Source organism: Pyxicephalus adspersus, chromosome 3 (genome assembly GCF_032062135.1).
Source record: "Pyxicephalus adspersus chromosome 3, UCB_Pads_2.0, whole genome shotgun sequence".
NCBI classification, from domain to species: domain Eukaryota; kingdom Metazoa; phylum Chordata; class Amphibia; order Anura; family Pyxicephalidae; genus Pyxicephalus; species Pyxicephalus adspersus.
In genome coordinates this window covers 126,458,273-126,477,057 of record NC_092860.1, presented here as the reverse complement: position 1 = coordinate 126,477,057, position 18,785 = coordinate 126,458,273, and the positions used below count along the sequence as shown (strand labels likewise).

Genomic DNA, 18,785 nt, shown 5'->3' with positions numbered 1-18,785 from the left:
TCTCTCCCTTGTGGTATTGCTCATGTTTGGCAGCCAATGTTTAGGTCAGATCACTGTCAAATGATTAGGGGAAAGAGGTCACTTTTACCAGATGTAGGTGACACAAATCATTTTAGTGCTGGCTGCAGAGAAAAAAGCAGCAAAAGGTTGTTATTGAGGTGGATGGAGGGCAAATAATGTAGATTTAATCATTTTGGAAAGTGCAACACTGTGATTTCAGCTTAGACACTTACCTGTTGGTTTGGTGCAAGGCAACATGCCAATATACATCACATGAAATTTCTGCACAAGTTCTGTCTTTGGTGTTGGGAATTCTACTGCAGAGGAAGGAAAAGTGAATTATAAAGGTTACATTGTTTATATTAATCAAACAGAAAATCTGAGGGCCCACTTTCTATCTATGGAACCTTTCATATCACTGAATGAAAATTACAAACGACACAGAGCTATATCTATAGCATAAATAATCATCATATTATTAATCTGGTTTCACAAACTGCTGTATCAACAATATTTTGTTATATAATGTCCCCTAATATACCCTTAGTGCTTTTTTACTTTTGAAATTAATACTAAGAGTTCTGAGAACAAAAATGTACATAGTTACATAGTAGGTTAGGTTGAAAAAAAAAAAAATAAATCCATCAAGTTCAACCAATAGTACAAGTTGTATTGAGAATGTTATGTCTGGATAAACAGATAATTGTAACATAAAAAAAACTGTTGTAAGGTCCTAAAAGATTAAATTGCTCTGCATTTTATAATTTAGCCAGTTAGGTGTCTGGTACAATTGATCAGTAATTCTACAGCTCAACGTCAAAGTGTGATTGGCTTTTAAAAACATCAATGACAGCAACACTTGTGCTATTTTTCTGTAATTTAATGTGAAGCCACAGACCAGACATTGATAGACAAAGGGAAAGTTCAATGTGTTTAATGAACAGGTTTATTGCCATTTCATGTCAGGTTTATTGACATAACCTGCATTTAAAGTCTGAATATCAAAACAAAGTTAGGTAAATACGAAATACTCAGGTGTACCACTAAAAGTGTTTTTTTATTGGAAATATTTAAAGGAACTAGGAGGTGCAGCAAATATCATACTTTTGTAGGACAGTATATACTGGTAATGATTTTTGCAAGCTCTTTTATTATTATTATTGAAAAAAAAAAAGGATTCGTATAGCGTCAACATATTACGCAGCACTGTACATTAAAAAAGGGGTTGCAAATGACAGACACAGACAATGACACAGGAGGAGGAGAGCACCCTGCCCCAAAAAGCTTACAATCTAGGAGGTGGGGGAAGTATCACACAATATTATACAAATACTGCACTATACATTGAAAGACAATCATGAACTGCAGCAAAAATGTAATGTAATAAAAAATGTAATAACACGGTCTACCTTGCAATGGTACATCCAGGCTAGCATGTGGTCTTTCCTGCGAGGAACTGCAAGCCGTAGCTTTGGCATTTTTCCTTTCTGCCATAATCTGTAAATCACAATGCATTTCAATGTTAAAGTTTCATTAACATTTCACTATTCTTCAACATCTGTTTTCTGCATCATCTACAGACAGGGATAACGAAAAGTAAAAACTTGAAGCAGCAAGTACAGCTGATCTTCTAGCATTGTGAATTTTTTTTAATGTGGAAATAGACAGTGAAATACCCACAGATATTCACTCAGTGCTCACTTCAAACATAAAATCATGTGTATGGGACATATCTATATTGGATGGTTAAACAGTGTCATGTTTCAGAGCAATACAAAGGTGGATTCAACTTTACAACAGATCTAGCTGGTCATGCATTTGGCAGGTAGCTTAATAAATTATTGGGAAAAGATTAAAAATGCAACTTAATTCACTTAACTTTTCCCTTGACGTTAGCCGGTGTTATTACATGAAATGTGTTTTAAACTAAGCTGTCACATGCCAGATATAGGATTAAATCAGGCTTGGCAGTAGGAGTATCAGATCTGTGAGCTGATCGGCAATATAGGGAGGTACGTAGATGGGTATTTAGAAGGGTGTCCCTGCCATAGTCATGTTTTTTGTCTTCCTTTACACACACAGCCTTCCTTTACTTCGACAGTACAGGTGACATTACATTCTAAAAATGACTATCACACTTATGCAATACAATAAGGTGGTACTGTAATAAATAAAAAAAAAATCTTTAAAGAAGTGAAACTGTGCCTGTATTGTGCATTCAAACATGTATTTAGACAAAGTCATCCTTTAGGCATATATCACTGTAAAGCTCCTAAATAAGTTGCTTCATTAGACCACCCTATATCCTACCTTTGAACAAATTTCGTGCAGACTGGTCGCAATGGCTTTTGCTGGTGTGTCACATCGGAACACGTGGCATTTTAAAATCCTTGTATCCTTGTCTCTGGCAACATACGCAAAATCCCTGCGAGAGAAAACATATTACAGAAGCTCAGTTTTCATACATATTTAAGAAAGGTAGGAACAATACATCTTTATTTCTCATTGAATCGGAATCAGAATATTTCACAAACAATGATGTCCTGAAGGCAACAGCACGAATGACAGTCAATCTTCTATTCTTCTCTTGAGACTTCTGTTGCTTTGTTACTGGGTAACAAAAAACTAATAAAAAGCAAGAGACTGACTTTTTGAGAGACTGGTAGCTTTAATACATACAAAGAATAGGAATAAGTCATTCTAAAGTGTAATTGTATATTTTCCACCAAGGAAACAAATAAAATATGCCGCAGTGCATTGCAAATGGGCAAAATCTAGGTGTAATAAATCTCCACATGTAGCTTAATTGGAAATCTGGCTTGTTCATTGAAATTCAGGGAACACATCCTTGTACTCATAAACTCTGTTCACTCCAAGCAACGCTGTGCAGCGACATAAACGTAGCAACCACATGTACAGTATTACAAGGGGCTTTTATTATAAAGGTACTTCTATTCTGCAGCTAAGGAAGATCATAAGAATTGATAGGTCATTCTGTGATGTTGTGTGTAAAATACAGGAATATATTAAATAAGTCATATTCAAAACCTGTAGTTCATGTTTCAGTGCAGCTTCCATTATCAACATTCCAAAAGAATTCTAGATATACTTATGAGGAAAATCAAATACAGAGGGTAGGGCTGTATGATGTGATCTCTAATGGATCTAAATCCTACTTAACTAATACTCATACAAAATTGAAAAAATCTATAGTTGATAAAACTCAAAGAATAGCATTTCAAGTTAAATCCCAAAGTAAAAGCACAAAATATTACAGTAATTTAATAAAGCAAAAAATATTCAAGTAAAATAATCAATATAGGTATTCTCAAGAGAAACTTGAGAAATGCACAAGTGTAAGAATGCCAAACCAACGTTAGAGCTTTGTACAATATGTTTGATTTGAACAGAATCAGAGATGGTGCTGCTGTCTATTGAATAGATCTTGGAAAGAATGCAGGCAAAAAGTTTAAAAAATTTGGTAAAAATGTGTGACATTTTACAAGACTTTTTAAAGCAATACATAGTATGTTGCTGTTATAATAATACAAGTCAATAATATTTTTATGATAAGACCACCAAATGAGGTATCCTCAATTCATACAGACATACTCAGAAGACCAGCAACAAAGAATTTAAAGAAGGCTTTACGATAATAATGGAGTTTTATAAAATGTTCTTTGTTTATTTTGCAAAAAAGAATATTGGTAAAGCAGCATTTCAGATCTGACGCATGCATTTGTTGCACAGAATATTTAATGCATTCAGGCTATCAAAGAGAGATGATCCAAGTAGCTTGGTCTTGCTTTGTCTACACAAATTAGCTCAGAGTTCAGATTCAGGCAACAATTTACTTTAGTCTGTGGGGGGCCATATTTTCTATGTCGACATTCTTTTTGTCACATATTTACCTAAATACTAAACAAGAAACAGGCTGACAGTTAATGCAAGCATGTCTCTATGTCCTTTACACATAAGCTGAGTTAAGTTGACTTATTTCTTTATAATGAAAAGGGTGCTTTCCATTGCAAATGAAGCCTAATTATAATATCTTGTGACAAGTGGATTGCTACAGGCAATAATCATGTTAGTTTCATAAACTAATGAGCTATACAAGATTTCTAGTTAAAAGAACTCCATTTTACTGCTTTGCTATGCTTCAGAGATTTATTACAAGAAAAAATGGATATTCAACAGAAATACTATACTCATACAGATGTTCTCCAGTGATTTAACACAAGACTGAAGCAGTCTGGGCAAAGATTTAGCGCCACACTTATAAATTTAATAAAATGTTGAAGTTTTACGACAGAGGTTAGTACCATTGGATATAGCTGTTAAATCCAGTAGTAGCATCTCAAAAGCCATTTAAAGACATTTAAACGAGCCCTCAAAACCCATATTTACAATATTTTCCTCTCTCTTATCCATTACTAATAAGCCAGTTTCTTTCCCATACAGAAGCACATTACATACAAAAATATACACACAGTCTGCACATTACCCACAAACATACACACAGTCTGCACATTACCCACAAACATACACACAGTCTACACATTACCCACAAACATACACAGTGTCTGCACATTAAACACACACAGTGTCTGCACATTACCCACAAACATACACACAGTCTACACACAGTCTACACATTACCCACAAACATACACAGTGTCTGCACATTAAACACACACAGTGTCTGCACATTACCCACAAACATACACACAGTCTGCACATTACCCACAAACACACACACAGTCTGCACATTACCCACAAACACACACAGTGTCTGCACATTAAACACACACAGTGTCTGCACATTAAACACACACAGTGTCTGCTCATTACCCACAAACATACACAGATCCTTGCACATTAAACACAAACATGCACACACCAACTTTAAATACAGCAGGAAGAGGAAGCTGACATGTTGCAAGTGGGTAGGCATGAGTGCCCTAATAGCCTCTTTTTTCAATTTTCCTAAAAGGCCATTAGGGGGAAATTCAAACAATATAGCGTAAAATATACCAAAACTATATTCATAAAGATGCAGTTTTTCATATTCCTGGATGCAGTTTTGGAACTGAAAAAAGTGAGTACCTGGTATTTTTTTACCATACAGGTTTACCAATTATAACAGCACTTGCTTATAGGCTGACAGCTGTGCTGAGTAAAATATTAAAGACAGACAGAAATCCATATTTCTAATGTAAGGACAGTCTGCTATGCTTTCAAAGAATACACACTTCATCAGAATTGCTTTAAAATTCATTTTTAAAAAACACTTTCACCAGTTCATACCATGCAGAGAATCCCTTTTACTCTTCCACTCACTTTGTGCATCCTAATCCAATACTGGGCAATGCATTTTCTCAATGCATGTTTTAGGTCAGAAGACAAGACTTTTTTTAAAAAAAAGGAGAAAGCAAAAATCGAATCTATATTGTAGAATAGTCCTTAATAGACGAGGTATTGGATGTAAAGGAATGGAATGGCAGGTTCAGGCATGGCTACAGTCATACATTTGTGGCATTATTCCCCAGCATACACTTTAGCTGCACATACACATTTACAGTATGTAGGGATGTAAAAACATTTTGATTTGAAGTTGATTAATAGTGGCACATTAAACCTTTGCTTTATCGGACACTGAAAACCTGTCCACTGCCTAGGCAGAAACACCCACTCAACACAAAGGGCAAGAAGAGAAGAATATGCAATTCTGTGCAGTCACATGACCACAAAATAATAAGATAAAATATAGTTGCATTTTTGTTAATAAAAGAAGGTAGAGATGGAACATTATAAGGAGGGAGTGTGTTCACACTATTGAAAGAAATATAATCAGAAGACTTACGATGCAAAAAGGTTGCAAGATAAAATTATATGTAGGTGAGTGGACACCCCCTCTTAACAGTTTTTGCTTTCTAGTCCTCTAGTAAAGTGAGGCCTGCAGCTTTAAAGATAAGCCCAGAAGAAGTAAGGGTTTATTGGTTGAGGGATGTTAGGGGTGGAAGGTGAAGGAGGATTGGTTAAGGAGTTCAGAGGGGTGGATAGTTAGAAAGTTTAAGAGGAGCTGTATCGGAAGTGATAGACCTCTTTGTAGGAAAGAAAAATGTTTACCGCCCCCACCATTGGGTACGGACCTTGCTTTATCAGACTTGCAGTCTGGTTGTTGGAGTTGGTAAGTGGGAGTAATTGAGGTTATGCAGAAAATTTAGTTAAGGTTGAATTCTGTGAATTTTGATGAGAAAGATGTTAAGTTATTCATGGTATTTATGCATGTTATTTATAATATTGCAGTTATTTGGTTAATGGTATATTTAAATGTCATTTAATAAAATGTGTTTTTTATTAAACGGCTGCTTGCCAGCCAATTTTAAGTCCAAATCTTGTATTACTGGGGAAGGGGAGAAAAGGTTGGTTGGCAAGCGGGGGGAGGGGGGGAGGTTTTTTTGGATAAAAAGGGGTAGGGCGAAGAAGGGTCTGGGTTACCCTGGTCATGTCTTGTTCCTGTGCTGCCCAAGCTCCTATGTTCCTTCCTTCACTTGCTTATTAAACCTTTCTACAAATGAGAACAAACAAATAGTAAATAGTGTCATTTAAATTACTTCTCTCTGTCTGCTGTGATTTGAGACATCAAATCAATGTTTCGGGATGCCTATTTAAGGCTACTTAAAGGGGTAAAAACTGCTACAATCAAAGGTAAATTGGCAATTTAAATTAAGAATATATTATAAGAAAGAGCAGAAGTTATTTATTAAGTAAACAAACTCTTATCAAGCCATCCTATCAGTAACTGAGACAACCTATTACATTAAAATAGACCAATGGGGATGTTTAAAAAAAAGAGAAGGATAAAGCATGTTTACAAGATCTACATGTCTGCTAACTATATGTACATTGAAGAAGATCATCATCTGTTTAGTCATTATGTTATCACATGCTTAGTAGTAGTTGCTGAGGCTTGTGGCGGGTTCGCAAAAACCCAATTACTTCCGTTTACCATCTAGAAGTGAACACTGCTGCCTTTGCTCCTTGCTTGACTCCCTCTCCACAGTTAATGCAGATCTCCATATTTATGAGAGAAATACATGACAATGAAGAAAATCACAACAACTTTAAATGCAAACAACACAAAAATTCAAATGAAGCAAATGGTTTCAAAATGAACAACAATTATTTCTTTATTGTATAGGAATGCATACTTCAAATGCAAATCATTGCTAGCACAGGAGAAAAGCAGAGAGAATATAAACTATTTTGGGACTGTTTGGCTGTCAGCAATAAAGACAACATTTCCCTTACAAAATCAACTCATTGCAGCTAGGACGTGTGCTGTCCTTTGCATTTAGTTCTGTGTGACAAGCTCCTTGTGGATTTAAAAAAATGAAGAGCTCAGACTACATCAATACACAGGAAACTAAATTTCTAGTGTGTCTTAAGTCCCAAGTCTGTAACCTTATGTACCATGAAAAGCTAACTGAAATGCATCTCTTGTGGTATACAATTGATTAATACCAGGTTGCATTCCTTGGCATACTGTGCAATAAACAAAGTACAAATTTGTTTTTTCGAGTCATATACATATGATATCAGTATAAGCCCCAGACATTTTTCTAAGCTGGGTGGGAAGAACCTATAGGAAGGTAACGGCCCCTGTATCGAGACCCAACTCTTTAAAAACCACCCCAAAACTTCAATAACCACCCCAAAAGCCAAGTGGTTACTGAAAAATGCCCGGGTGGTGCACCAGGCTAAAAGTGGCCGGGGAGAACACAGGATATATTCCATTAAGGAACTTGTCTGTTAAGGTTCTATCTTAAAAAATAAATTAAAAGTTGTATTGAAACGTGCATACGCCAAGCAAAGAAGTAGCTGTAATAAATAGCTAACAGCTTTAACCAACTGGACCTATTTTGTAATGTTGAAGACATTTCACCAGTAGTTCAAGTGCCATCCAACATTCAACTGAGTATTAATGATCATATCCTAGCTCACACCTTTATCTATCTTACACAAACAATTACCTGCTGTTCCATACCATGGTAAATGGGTTATGTAATTTGCAGTAGAGTTCCACAAACCCCTCATCCCCCTATCATCTTTTTGGACAATCTCACTTGAAACATTTTATGACACCATGTAGTCCACATAGCTTATATAGGTATAAAAGTTGAAAGTCTGCACCTCCATGACTATAGCTATCTATACCATGGCATGTTTTTGTACGGTGTGCTTCAGAAATATTAGTGCAATCATCAGGCAAGCAAATAACATGATATAGGTGACTCTAGACATTGAAGACCCTACCATCCTATCATATTGGATTACTCCTAAGATATATTTGTGTACAGCTTACAAACTCCCCTTACCCCTCAAAAGAACACAGCTCTCTCCTGGTGGCCGACTTGGTTTCCAGGACCATCAATAAGGCATTAATAAGTTAAGTTAATAACTTATGATTTTTATTCGTGCATACATAGTTTAAAATATAATTTCATTTTAGTTTTTGATTGAATTGGAAAAGATTGGAACACCTTTAGGGTTTATATTGATATTTAGGGACCCTTACCCTGGTTTTCCCCCACTGTGAAAGTGACCATAGTTTCACCAGACAGACAAATGAGAGGGAATCTTAAAACAGCAGATGCTACTTTAGGCTGTGGACCTTCTCTAATGCCCTTCCTTTAGTAACTACTACACTTTAATAGACTTAGGACTTTCCAGAGGATGTTCAAAATGTATGACTTTTTTGTAAAACCCTTCCCAAATTGGTACTTTTCCTTAACTTGTTCAAATCATTTAGTTTGGTCCTTATGACACAGTTTAGATATATTCTCTAACAAACAAAAAGGCCTTCCAAAAATATATATATAAAGTGTCTTTACTTTGAGATCATGCAACATTTTAGAGGATACTTACACATTCAAATAAAGTCAACATTTTCTATGAATACCTGTGTGTTCCCATTCCTTAAGCTAAAGTACCACACACTACCCTTTACTGATGTATGCTTACCCAAAAGCTGGTAGCTGTGGTTCCATTGTTTAAATCCAGTGCTGACCTGGCCACCCCTGCCCATTACATTACCAAAAGCCTTCTATGAGATTCCATATCTTGGGTACGTATCGCTGGTGCCCAAGGCCTGTTGCGGTTATGCATTTTTCTTTCTACTTTTGGACTATTGTGTGTAAACCTAGGACAGTGTTTCTTAATTAGTACAACATGGGGGAAACTTTGAAATAACTTTCTTCTTGGGGAACCCCTGCTAAATTAAAATGCCTGACAGGCACAAGCTGCTCCTTGTTCGAGGAACCTCCAGCAACCCTAGGGTTTCACAGAACCCTGGATGGGAAACGCTAATCTAGAATATAAAATCCCAATGAAATCTATTTAAAGACTTTACTGTAACCCTGCAAAGAGCTGCTAGAAGTGGGCAGGGGTAGAAACGCATGTACTGTGTGTTCTGTAAATGTCAGTAATTTCTGTGACTGAGTGGGTAATCAAACTGGCCAAGGCTCTGCCAGATCCAACTGTTTATGGTTTTAGCCAAGAAAGAATAATATCTACTTTATGCTAAAATATTAGCTATAGTAAGTGTATTAATAACACAAATGCTCAAAAATTGTGTTGCAACCCATTTAAAATGTTTTAGGTGTTGATGTAGTTATTTCTGTTCACACTGATCAATGACATGCTCAATATTTACATACAACTGTGGCATATTCTCACAAGTTATAGTTTATATCAGTGGCCGCCAACCAGTGGTGCATGGACCACTGGTTGGAGACCACTGGTTTATATAAAACCACTATTTTAAGAAAAGGTTAAAACTCACATCAGGTAATTTGTGATAAGATTTCTTTTCACTTTCTGTTCTAGAGACCCACCATGAAATTAGTGGAAATCTCTCTAAAGTGACGCATGGAATCTGACATTCACCAAAACATTCCCTAGTGGAGAATCTATTTCTGCCATTGAGATACATGGTCCTTTACTATCCATGAGCAGACCACTTACACAGAAATTACCAGAAAGTTTGTACCAATTAGGTCTGTCTACTCATCTTTCTTCACCAGCACAAAAAGTGAGAATGAATCTTCCTAGCATGTATACAAACAGCAATAAAAACTAGAAAGAGGGTCTAAGCTTTCCCAGCTCAATTCAAAAATTGAAAGTGTCCTAGTGCCCTGTTCTATATCTTTAATAAAGAAAATTCTCTGACAGTATACACATTTATACTGAGACTTGGTTCCATTACACCTTCAACTAACATTCACACTGAAGGACGTGCTGGGAAATAGATGCCAATTTTATATAACAGGCTGTATGTAATTTGACCTTAGGCAATGAGCACAGTGTTGTAAAAAACAGAGTGCGACTATTACTGGAGCAGGGGTGAGGATTCTGGGAAATCTAGAGGACAGATCCATTTTGGAGCAGTTTGCTTCCATGGTGCCATTAGGCTAAGCCTGAATTTATACAGCAGTTATAGAAAATCGTATACAACTGCAGATGGGGAAAGGTCAAACGGGCTCATAGAGAGAAAAGATGTAAAGTGGTTGTGGTCTCCCTGCTCCCATCCAATTCCCATGAATAAATGTTCCGATATGACAGGAAGGGATGGATCTTTGGCAGCCACTGCTTTCTACCGAGACCTTTATCAATATTGATTTTGAGTAAATAAGAGAGTAGATGGGACAATTGTTGTTGTGGCTCTATCACTGCAAGGAATGAAGGACAACAACTGTCAAATCCAGTAATGTAACTGATGGGGAGTAAAATGAAGATACCAAGCCTGGCAAGGTGACCTGTCTGGTATTTTTTACATAATTCTTACTAAAATATTTTTTTTTGTAAGAAATAAGACCAATTTATCTGATCTGCACTAATGTGTCATCTATCTGTGAATAGACAAATATCACGGTCTGCACAAGCTATGGATATAATCGGAATTCTAAAATGACAAGCAGGCACAAACATCACTTTGCTGGAGCTGCATGTCATTTGTTTCTATGACACAATATGACTTTACTATGGCACCTACTTTTATAAAATAAATGATCTGTTCACTTATGGGAGCAAGAAAAACAAGAGTGTCACATCTTTTTCACTTAAATCGGTCATCATTTAAAGATATTACATATGTATATATATATATAAAAATATTGAACAGAGATAACTTTTTTCTAATTTTGGTTCTGTACATTACCACAATCACAATTAATTTTAAATGAAACAACTCAGATGCAGCTGCAGACTTTCAGCTTAATTCAGTGGGTTGAACAAAAAGATTGCATACAAATGTTGGGAACTAAAGCCTTTTATTTACACAATCACTTGATTTCAGGGCTCAAAAGTAATTGGACAATTGACTCAAAGACTATTTCATGGGGTGGTGTAGGCAATTCCTTTGTTATTTCATTATCACTTAGGGAGATAAATAGCATTGATTTGGGGGTGGGGTGCTTGTATGTGGAAGATTTTGCTGTGAGCAGACAACAGGAGGTCAAAGGAGCTCTCCATGCAGGTGAAACAAGCCATCCTTAAGCTGCAAGAACAGAAAAAACACATCCGAGAAATTGCTACAATATTAGGAGTTTGGTACATCATGAGAAAGAAACAAAGCACTGGTGAACTCAGCAATGTCAAAAGACCTGGACGTCCACGGAAGACAACAGTGGTGATCGCAGAATCATTTCCATGGTGAAGAGAAACCCCTTCACAACAGCCAACCAAGTGAACAACACTCTCCAGGAAGTAGGCGTATACATATCCAAGTCTATCATAAAGAGAAGACTGCATGAAAGTAAATACAGAGCGTGCACTGCAAGGTGCAAGACACTCATAAGCCTCAAGAATAGAAAAGCTAGATTGGGCTTTGCTCAAAATCATCTAAAAATGCCAGCACAGTTCTGGAAAAACACTCTTTGAACAGATGAAACCAAGATCAACCTTTACTAGAATGATGGCAAGAAAAAAGTATGGAGAAGGCGTGGAACAGCTCATGATCCAAATCAATACCACATCATCTGTAAAACATGGTGGAGGCAGTGTGATGGCTTGGGCGTGCATGGCTGCCAGTGGCACTGGGACACTAGTGTTTATCCATGATGTGACACAGGACAGAAGAAGTGTTCAGAGACATACTGTCTGCTCAAATCCAGCTACATGCAGTCACATTGATTGGGAGGCGTTTCATAATACAGATGGACAATGATCCAAAACATACAGCCAAAGCAACCTAGGAGTTTATTAAAGCAAAGAAGTGGAATATTCTTGAATGGCCAAGTCAGTCACTTGTTGAAGACTAAACGTCGGACAGAAAGGCCCACAAACAAACAGCAACTGAAAGCCGCTGCAGTAAAGGCCTGGCACAGCATTAAAAAGTAGGAAACCCAGCATCTGGTGATGTCCATGAGTTCAAGACTACAGGCTGTCATTGCCAGCAAACGGTTTTCAACCAAGTAATAAAAGTGAACATTTTTTTTCAGCTTTTTAATTTGTCCAATTTCTTTTGAGCCCCTGGAATGAATTAATTGTGTAAAAAAAAAGCTTTAGTTCCTCACATTTTTATGCAATCTTTTTGTTCAATCCACTGAATTAAAGCTGAAAGTCTGCAGTTCAACTGCATCTGAGTTGTTTCATTTAAAATTAATTGTGGTTATGTACAGAACCAAAACTAGAAAAAAGTTGTCTCTGTCCATGTGTGTATACATATAAAGATATATATGTAAAAAAAATAAAGATAGAGCTGTGAATAGTATAGGCTATTCACATCTCAAATCAATCTTGTTACATATATGATATACATCTAGACATAATTATATCAGCTTTCTTGCAACTGTGAAGCATTTCTGAACTCAGATTTATGCATGACATACCCTATCTGTATTTGTGCGTTTCACAATGCATCATGAAACACACCACCTACAAATCAATCTTCATAGCTTACAAAACGTCTGCTCAAATTTGGTGTTTGCCGTCATTATTGATTCCCAATCCTTGCAAACCACTGTTTTCTAAAATGTTCCCAATAGGGTTTTCAGTCCTAGGTGTGATACTATTGCAAATTACACAGGAGAAGAGAACAGTGGATGTGCGGAATGCGCTAACAACAAAGTGTAACGCTAAATTTTCAGAGGGGTGACATAGGTAGTAAAATAGTGAACTAGAAGGTGAACTGCTTTATTGTTGTCACCTGTCTGGCTTGGAAAATGTTCATAAATCATAAAACTGGCTAATGTGTGCCCGAAATGTTTCAAATATAGCTATGAGATTCCTACCAAGTATAACTTTTCAGGTTACATTTACTAAAAACAACTCTTCAAGTGACATATCCTGCAATTTGTTCTTACCACAGTTGTCCAGGATTGTCTGAAATAGCCTGATTTATAAACTGAACAGCCAAAACACATTGAGAAACATGTCAAATATGTTTAGATCAAAAGTATTATTTTGTAAACTATTGTTTTTTACATCATGCTTCTTCTTCCAATATGTAGAATGTAAAATCAACCATCAGTTATGGTCAATAATTGAGAGACTAATCCCTGTCCTGTAGATATACAATACATTATACATACATGGATCCATGATTCTGGACATGGAGACCAGCCAAGAATATGCTACATTGACAAATCAGTTATCTTCATGTTATCTACACAACCCTTTGTGATAAATGTTCATCAATATCACAGAACTTATGTAAAAGTCTGCTTTCCTAGGTAGAAACTTTATGCGTTTGTTCTACACATGTTCATCCTGCACCTTACACATTAATATAGTTTGCATTTTTATTATTAATTTAGAACTATTTTTAACAGTTTAGTTTACGAAAAGATAAACACTTAATATATTTAAATTTTATAACCTGTACAAGAACCTGCAGAATGGTATCCAACACATTTGTATTTGCAAAAGCCCTGCTCTGCAAGCCGCCATGATGAAATTGCCAATATGGGTCACGTGACATCAACATGTCTCCTCTTTAATATTACATGCAATGCAACGTAGAGCAAGCAGGGGAATACTATACATCTCAGAGGATTTTCAGAAGACTAATCCTAATCCAATGATAAACTGAAACTTGAAAATGGTAAATAAACGGCAACTTTGCCATGGTCATCAAATTAATAAAATGACCTGTTCTTGGGATCGCAATATAAAATATATGCAAGTCAGTCATGATGCTTAGACCTAATATTGGTAAAAAAACACATTTCAGCTATAAAACAGGATATTTATTGTTATTATTCGCATTCTAGATGTAAATCCATGTGCAGTAGCAGAAACAAATCATTTTGCCATATATCATAAAAATCAAGTCACATATAATAATTGATGGACAGCGTCAGCATAGTGAGTGACAATAGCATTATACACAAGAATGAACAGACACCACTAGACAGGTACAGGTAAAAAACATGCAGAAAGAAAGCAAATGAGTTACCTTTCCCTGTGTCCACGACAGCATGAAAGAACAGATAAGGCAAGTTAGGAAAAAAACGTTGATAAAATACAAGAAAAGCAAAGCACAAAGCAGTACACTGGGTATGTTCCACACTGACACACTGCCTTCAGGTTCAAGACATCAGTGAAGAATTAATTGCTTTCCTAGGCTGGTAAGGCAACAAAGCAGCTGAAGCAAGACTGTATAGAGATCTAAGAAAGCGGAATACGATAAATGATAAAAAAAAGCCCAATTCCTGAGGACAGTGTGCTTGCTGCTGCAGAGGTTGTAAGAATCAAAAGCAAGCAGCTGGATAAAGATGCAGCATATGCATGTTAGCAGTGTAGCCTCATCAGATTTTCATAGAACAGATGAATGAGGGGGAAGGTAAGGCTGTATATAATAAATCACTGTGGGTTCAGTAGCATGGAGGCAGCCACACTTCCTCAGTCATGAAACTTATTTCCATGTGTCTCTAGACAAATGATGATCTGCAGCTCTGCACAGGTTTATTGTTTCAGGGTGGAATAATGATTGTCTGTCTCTTTCAATGAACTGAATATATGTTTGAAGAATGTTCCGTACACATGACCTTTGTATATGACTCTATGATGAGGCATAGGTATATCAAGATCAACATCTGGGGTATAATTGTTATAATAAAGTACATTTTTAAGAATGAAAAAAAAAAAACAACAACTGAACAATATTTATACAGTTTGTACAGTCTGATACCCATTATAATAAAAATAAGTCCTGCTCACTGACTATGTAATGAGTACCAACTCCTCTAGTTAGAAACCTATTTATTTCCATGCAATCAATTACCTGTAAGTGGATGCAGATTACGAAGGTAGCCATTGCTTTTAATAATTTAAAGGCTAATTCCAGGGTGTTTATTCATCAGCTAATCTATTTGCATTCGATATAGTCTGATTTTCAGTATCTGCTGGTTTGCGTGACATTTTGTGTGTTAAATATTTTACTTTGGAGAGCCATGAACTTTATATACGCACATGGCCAGTGACTTATGATATTTTTATGGATACCAGACATTTTCATGGATCCAAATATATTTAGAATTTACAACAGAAGTACATTACCCTTTATATCATTATTATTTAATTCTATAGTAAAGGTCCTAAGTACTAAGGTTTGTGTATGAAAGCTCCTAGGTTGCTGTGATTACTCTATCAGAGCTTTTGGCACTATGCCGTTAAACAAAGCCCTGATGGTAAATTGGTTTGCAGCTTTTTTGCTAAATTGTAACTGTATGAGATGTATGGGCACTCAGCAACGATAATAAACCTGGATGGACAGTTCTCTCCTTTAAACCACTGAGATTTCAAGCTTCAGAGCATAACAGATTAACCTTTAAATGGTAACTGCATCTATTCTAATGGATGTCTAGCTAAGCCAGAGAGGAATATATGCTATCTGCATCATTACATACTGTTGTGAGAGCAAGTGAGCACATCTATCTAATGGCATATCCCAGATAGGGATTGGTATTAACATTTCCTAACTTCAGGTGGGGGCAATGGCTATCTGTACTTTACTTTGAAAGTACACTTATCCTTTAATGGCTACCAAAGCTCTGCTGATAACAACGCAGGTAACCCAAACTGAGAAAGATAAGAAATATTACAGCTGGCTTTAGAGGGAACCACTGAAATAAACTATAAAAATGCATGGTGGAAAAACAAAGGCTGGAGGCACCTTACCCTTCATAAATTTCCAATTCAAACCGCTGTTTACGGATAGCCCAAATCTGGCCACATACCTAGTTAATCTAAATTTACAATTTCCTTACCAACAACTATACAGTGCAAGAGTCTACTTGGATAGATATAAATTTGATTGGCCCTCTATATGACAAATTTTATACAAAAAAAATCCACACGGGGATTGTAACGGGAGTTAGGTCAGCTTTCTTCTGTAATGTTCACAGCAAACTAACTCCTAATGCAGCACCAAGAATTGAAAGAATGTAGTTTGTCTTATATAGGCATTGTCCTAGATCTTGCAAAAGATACAAGAGTTTCAAAACTTGAGATCAGACAGGTGTTTATTTCTTAATAGGACAGGCAATGTCCCTTCGGAAATAAGTATTCTGGCTGTGTGATCGTGGCCCAGCTGTCAAATTTCGCTGAGTTGCACATGTGCAGTATTTGTAGCCAGGATTCCCGGCACATCGTTCCTTTGCTTAGTTAACTCCTGCACACGTGTATTCCGGCCTGGCCAATAAGGATGGCTGAAGATCAGCATACAGAAGAGATGAAGGAAGAAGATGGCAGCACCCATGATGGTACAGGGACAGGTGAGCATCCACTGGGTTTAGTTCTGCTTTAAGGCTCTGCATGATAGGATCAGTCCACTCAAAAGTTTCTGAATAAGTATTAAAAGTTTAGATCTTCCAGCATCCTATCCTGCAGGGATTCAGTTGGCTAAACCATTTTTTCAAAAACCCAATTGGTGTCCCAACTAACCCAGTTGCGTTTTTTTAAATTATTTTACCCTAAGGATCATACAGCAATGAGAGTTTTGAAGGGAGCAGCTGACAGCAATTTTTCCTCCCCAGACTCTGCTTGAAATTATCGGCAAAATCTTTTGGGCCCTATGGGTAGTGTTACCGCAGTATACACGGCAGCTGCCTAGCAAAGAAACTAATGTAAAAGGACAGGACATTTGGGTAGACTTTGTTTAGTAGAACCTATATAGGCAGCTGGTGTAGGACAGGATTTAATGCACCCATCAATCCCAAGCAATCCTAAAGAATAAAGAAAATAAAACATTTTGCTTTCTCATATCTGTTGACAGATAAAATCTGACTGGTTGCTGTAGAGCCACAAAAACTTCACTTCTGTAATAAACTCTTTAGAATGAACCTCAGAAGTGTCCCGCTATGTATTTAAGAAGCACAGACACTGAGAGACCAGAGACAGAACAATCTGCTACTGACACAAGCAGTTCACAAGGTGTTGCAAGCTACTTTATTAACACAGAGCCCTTTGTCCTTAACTGTCAGCATTTTTTCCATGTAAAAAAAAAAAAGGACAACTCACGGATAGCTTAAAGACAGGCTTTTTAAGAAGAGATTAGGTATTATAATCAAAACGTTAGGAGTCGCCAGTAATGCTGTTAATTGGAGAGAAATTGGAAGTGAAATGCCAGTGTATATATTGTCAGCCAATATTACTTTTCTCTTTTCGCTTTGTTGGCATGTAATTCCAATAAGGCTCAATGAAGCAAACATGATTTTATGACAGCATTGAGAATGCACAGACAATGTGAAAATCATTTCATATGTACAGCGGATTACTGGCTGGGCTCTGCATTGCCTGGGGAAAAGCTGAATTTTTATTACCAATTTCAATACATAGTACTGTCCTGTCTGTGCCATTACAGGACACATGACGATATACACTGCTGTTTTCCCAAGTAACACAAAGGATCTTCATGAATAAAAGTCAGGCAAAGAGACCCAGTGGGCCCTTTCCGACACGCTGCATGAAGTAGTGCATGACATGCTATTTACCCAAAGCAATACTAATGTTCGTTAATACACAAGGGTCACTACTAATGAGCAATATGACGCACCAAAATATTACCTAAATTCATCATTATTTCATACCCAATGAAACCCTCCAGTAAAATTAAAGCCCCAACTTATATATATATAAATATATATATATATATACATATATATATTTATATATACATATACTACATATGCTATTGTGGTCACAAATGGAGAGTTCACACAAATATCTTTGCTGGATAGCAGCGGAAGAGAAAATTCTGTTAATTCTCTCAATAGCAACACCTTGATTTCTATTAAATATTCTACAAAATACAATTAAATTGAATTGAATTGAGTAGTTGAATAGGGATTGAATAGTGCTACTAATAGGTTAAAGTGAAACTAAATAAAAAAAATTGAAGGTGGACCTGTAATTGCTGAAATGACGTGTTGTTTCCTCTGCAATAAAGCAAAAGTTACTTGCCTACTGACAATGTATTGTAGATCATACACTGCTGTGAATGTACAATCTTAGGATACAGTGGTGCGGGAAATTGAAAAACATGTATAGAAGAGCACATTATTCAGGCCAGGCCTTTCAAAATGGCAGAAGAACCTGAACCATAGAAATGGAAGCGGTTGAAGAAGTAGCAGGGCAGAAGGAGGAAGGGAAGGGGAGTACAGTTCTGCCTTAGGGCTTTATTTACCATGTTGCCTTACACTAGGATATAAAAAGCAGCATTTAAATGTGCAGATCATATCATCATCATATAATCTCCATATTAAGCCGAAAGTCTATCT

At 36.6% G+C, this 18,785-nt stretch overlaps 1 protein-coding gene across 8 annotated transcripts in view; it reads right to left on the bottom strand.

Moving 5' to 3' along the window:
- The window catches only part of APBB2 (amyloid beta precursor protein binding family B member 2), a 180,131-nt gene that overhangs the window by 14,804 nt on the left and 146,542 nt on the right, over nucleotides 1-18,785 (bottom strand). For 5 of the 8 annotated variants that reach the window (XM_072406280.1, XM_072406281.1, XM_072406279.1 and 2 more), the window contains 3 exons: nucleotides 2,311-2,425; nucleotides 1,410-1,497; nucleotides 234-317 (listed from right to left, as the gene is read on the bottom strand). In XM_072406280.1, the coding sequence (XP_072262381.1) occupies nucleotides 234-317; nucleotides 1,410-1,497; nucleotides 2,311-2,425 (287 nt within the window). Of the gene's footprint in view, nucleotides 1-233; nucleotides 318-1,409; nucleotides 1,498-2,310; nucleotides 2,426-14,461; nucleotides 14,908-18,785 lie in introns of those variants that run through there. The other 3 variants (XM_072406283.1, XM_072406285.1, XM_072406286.1) reach the window with 2 other exon arrangements.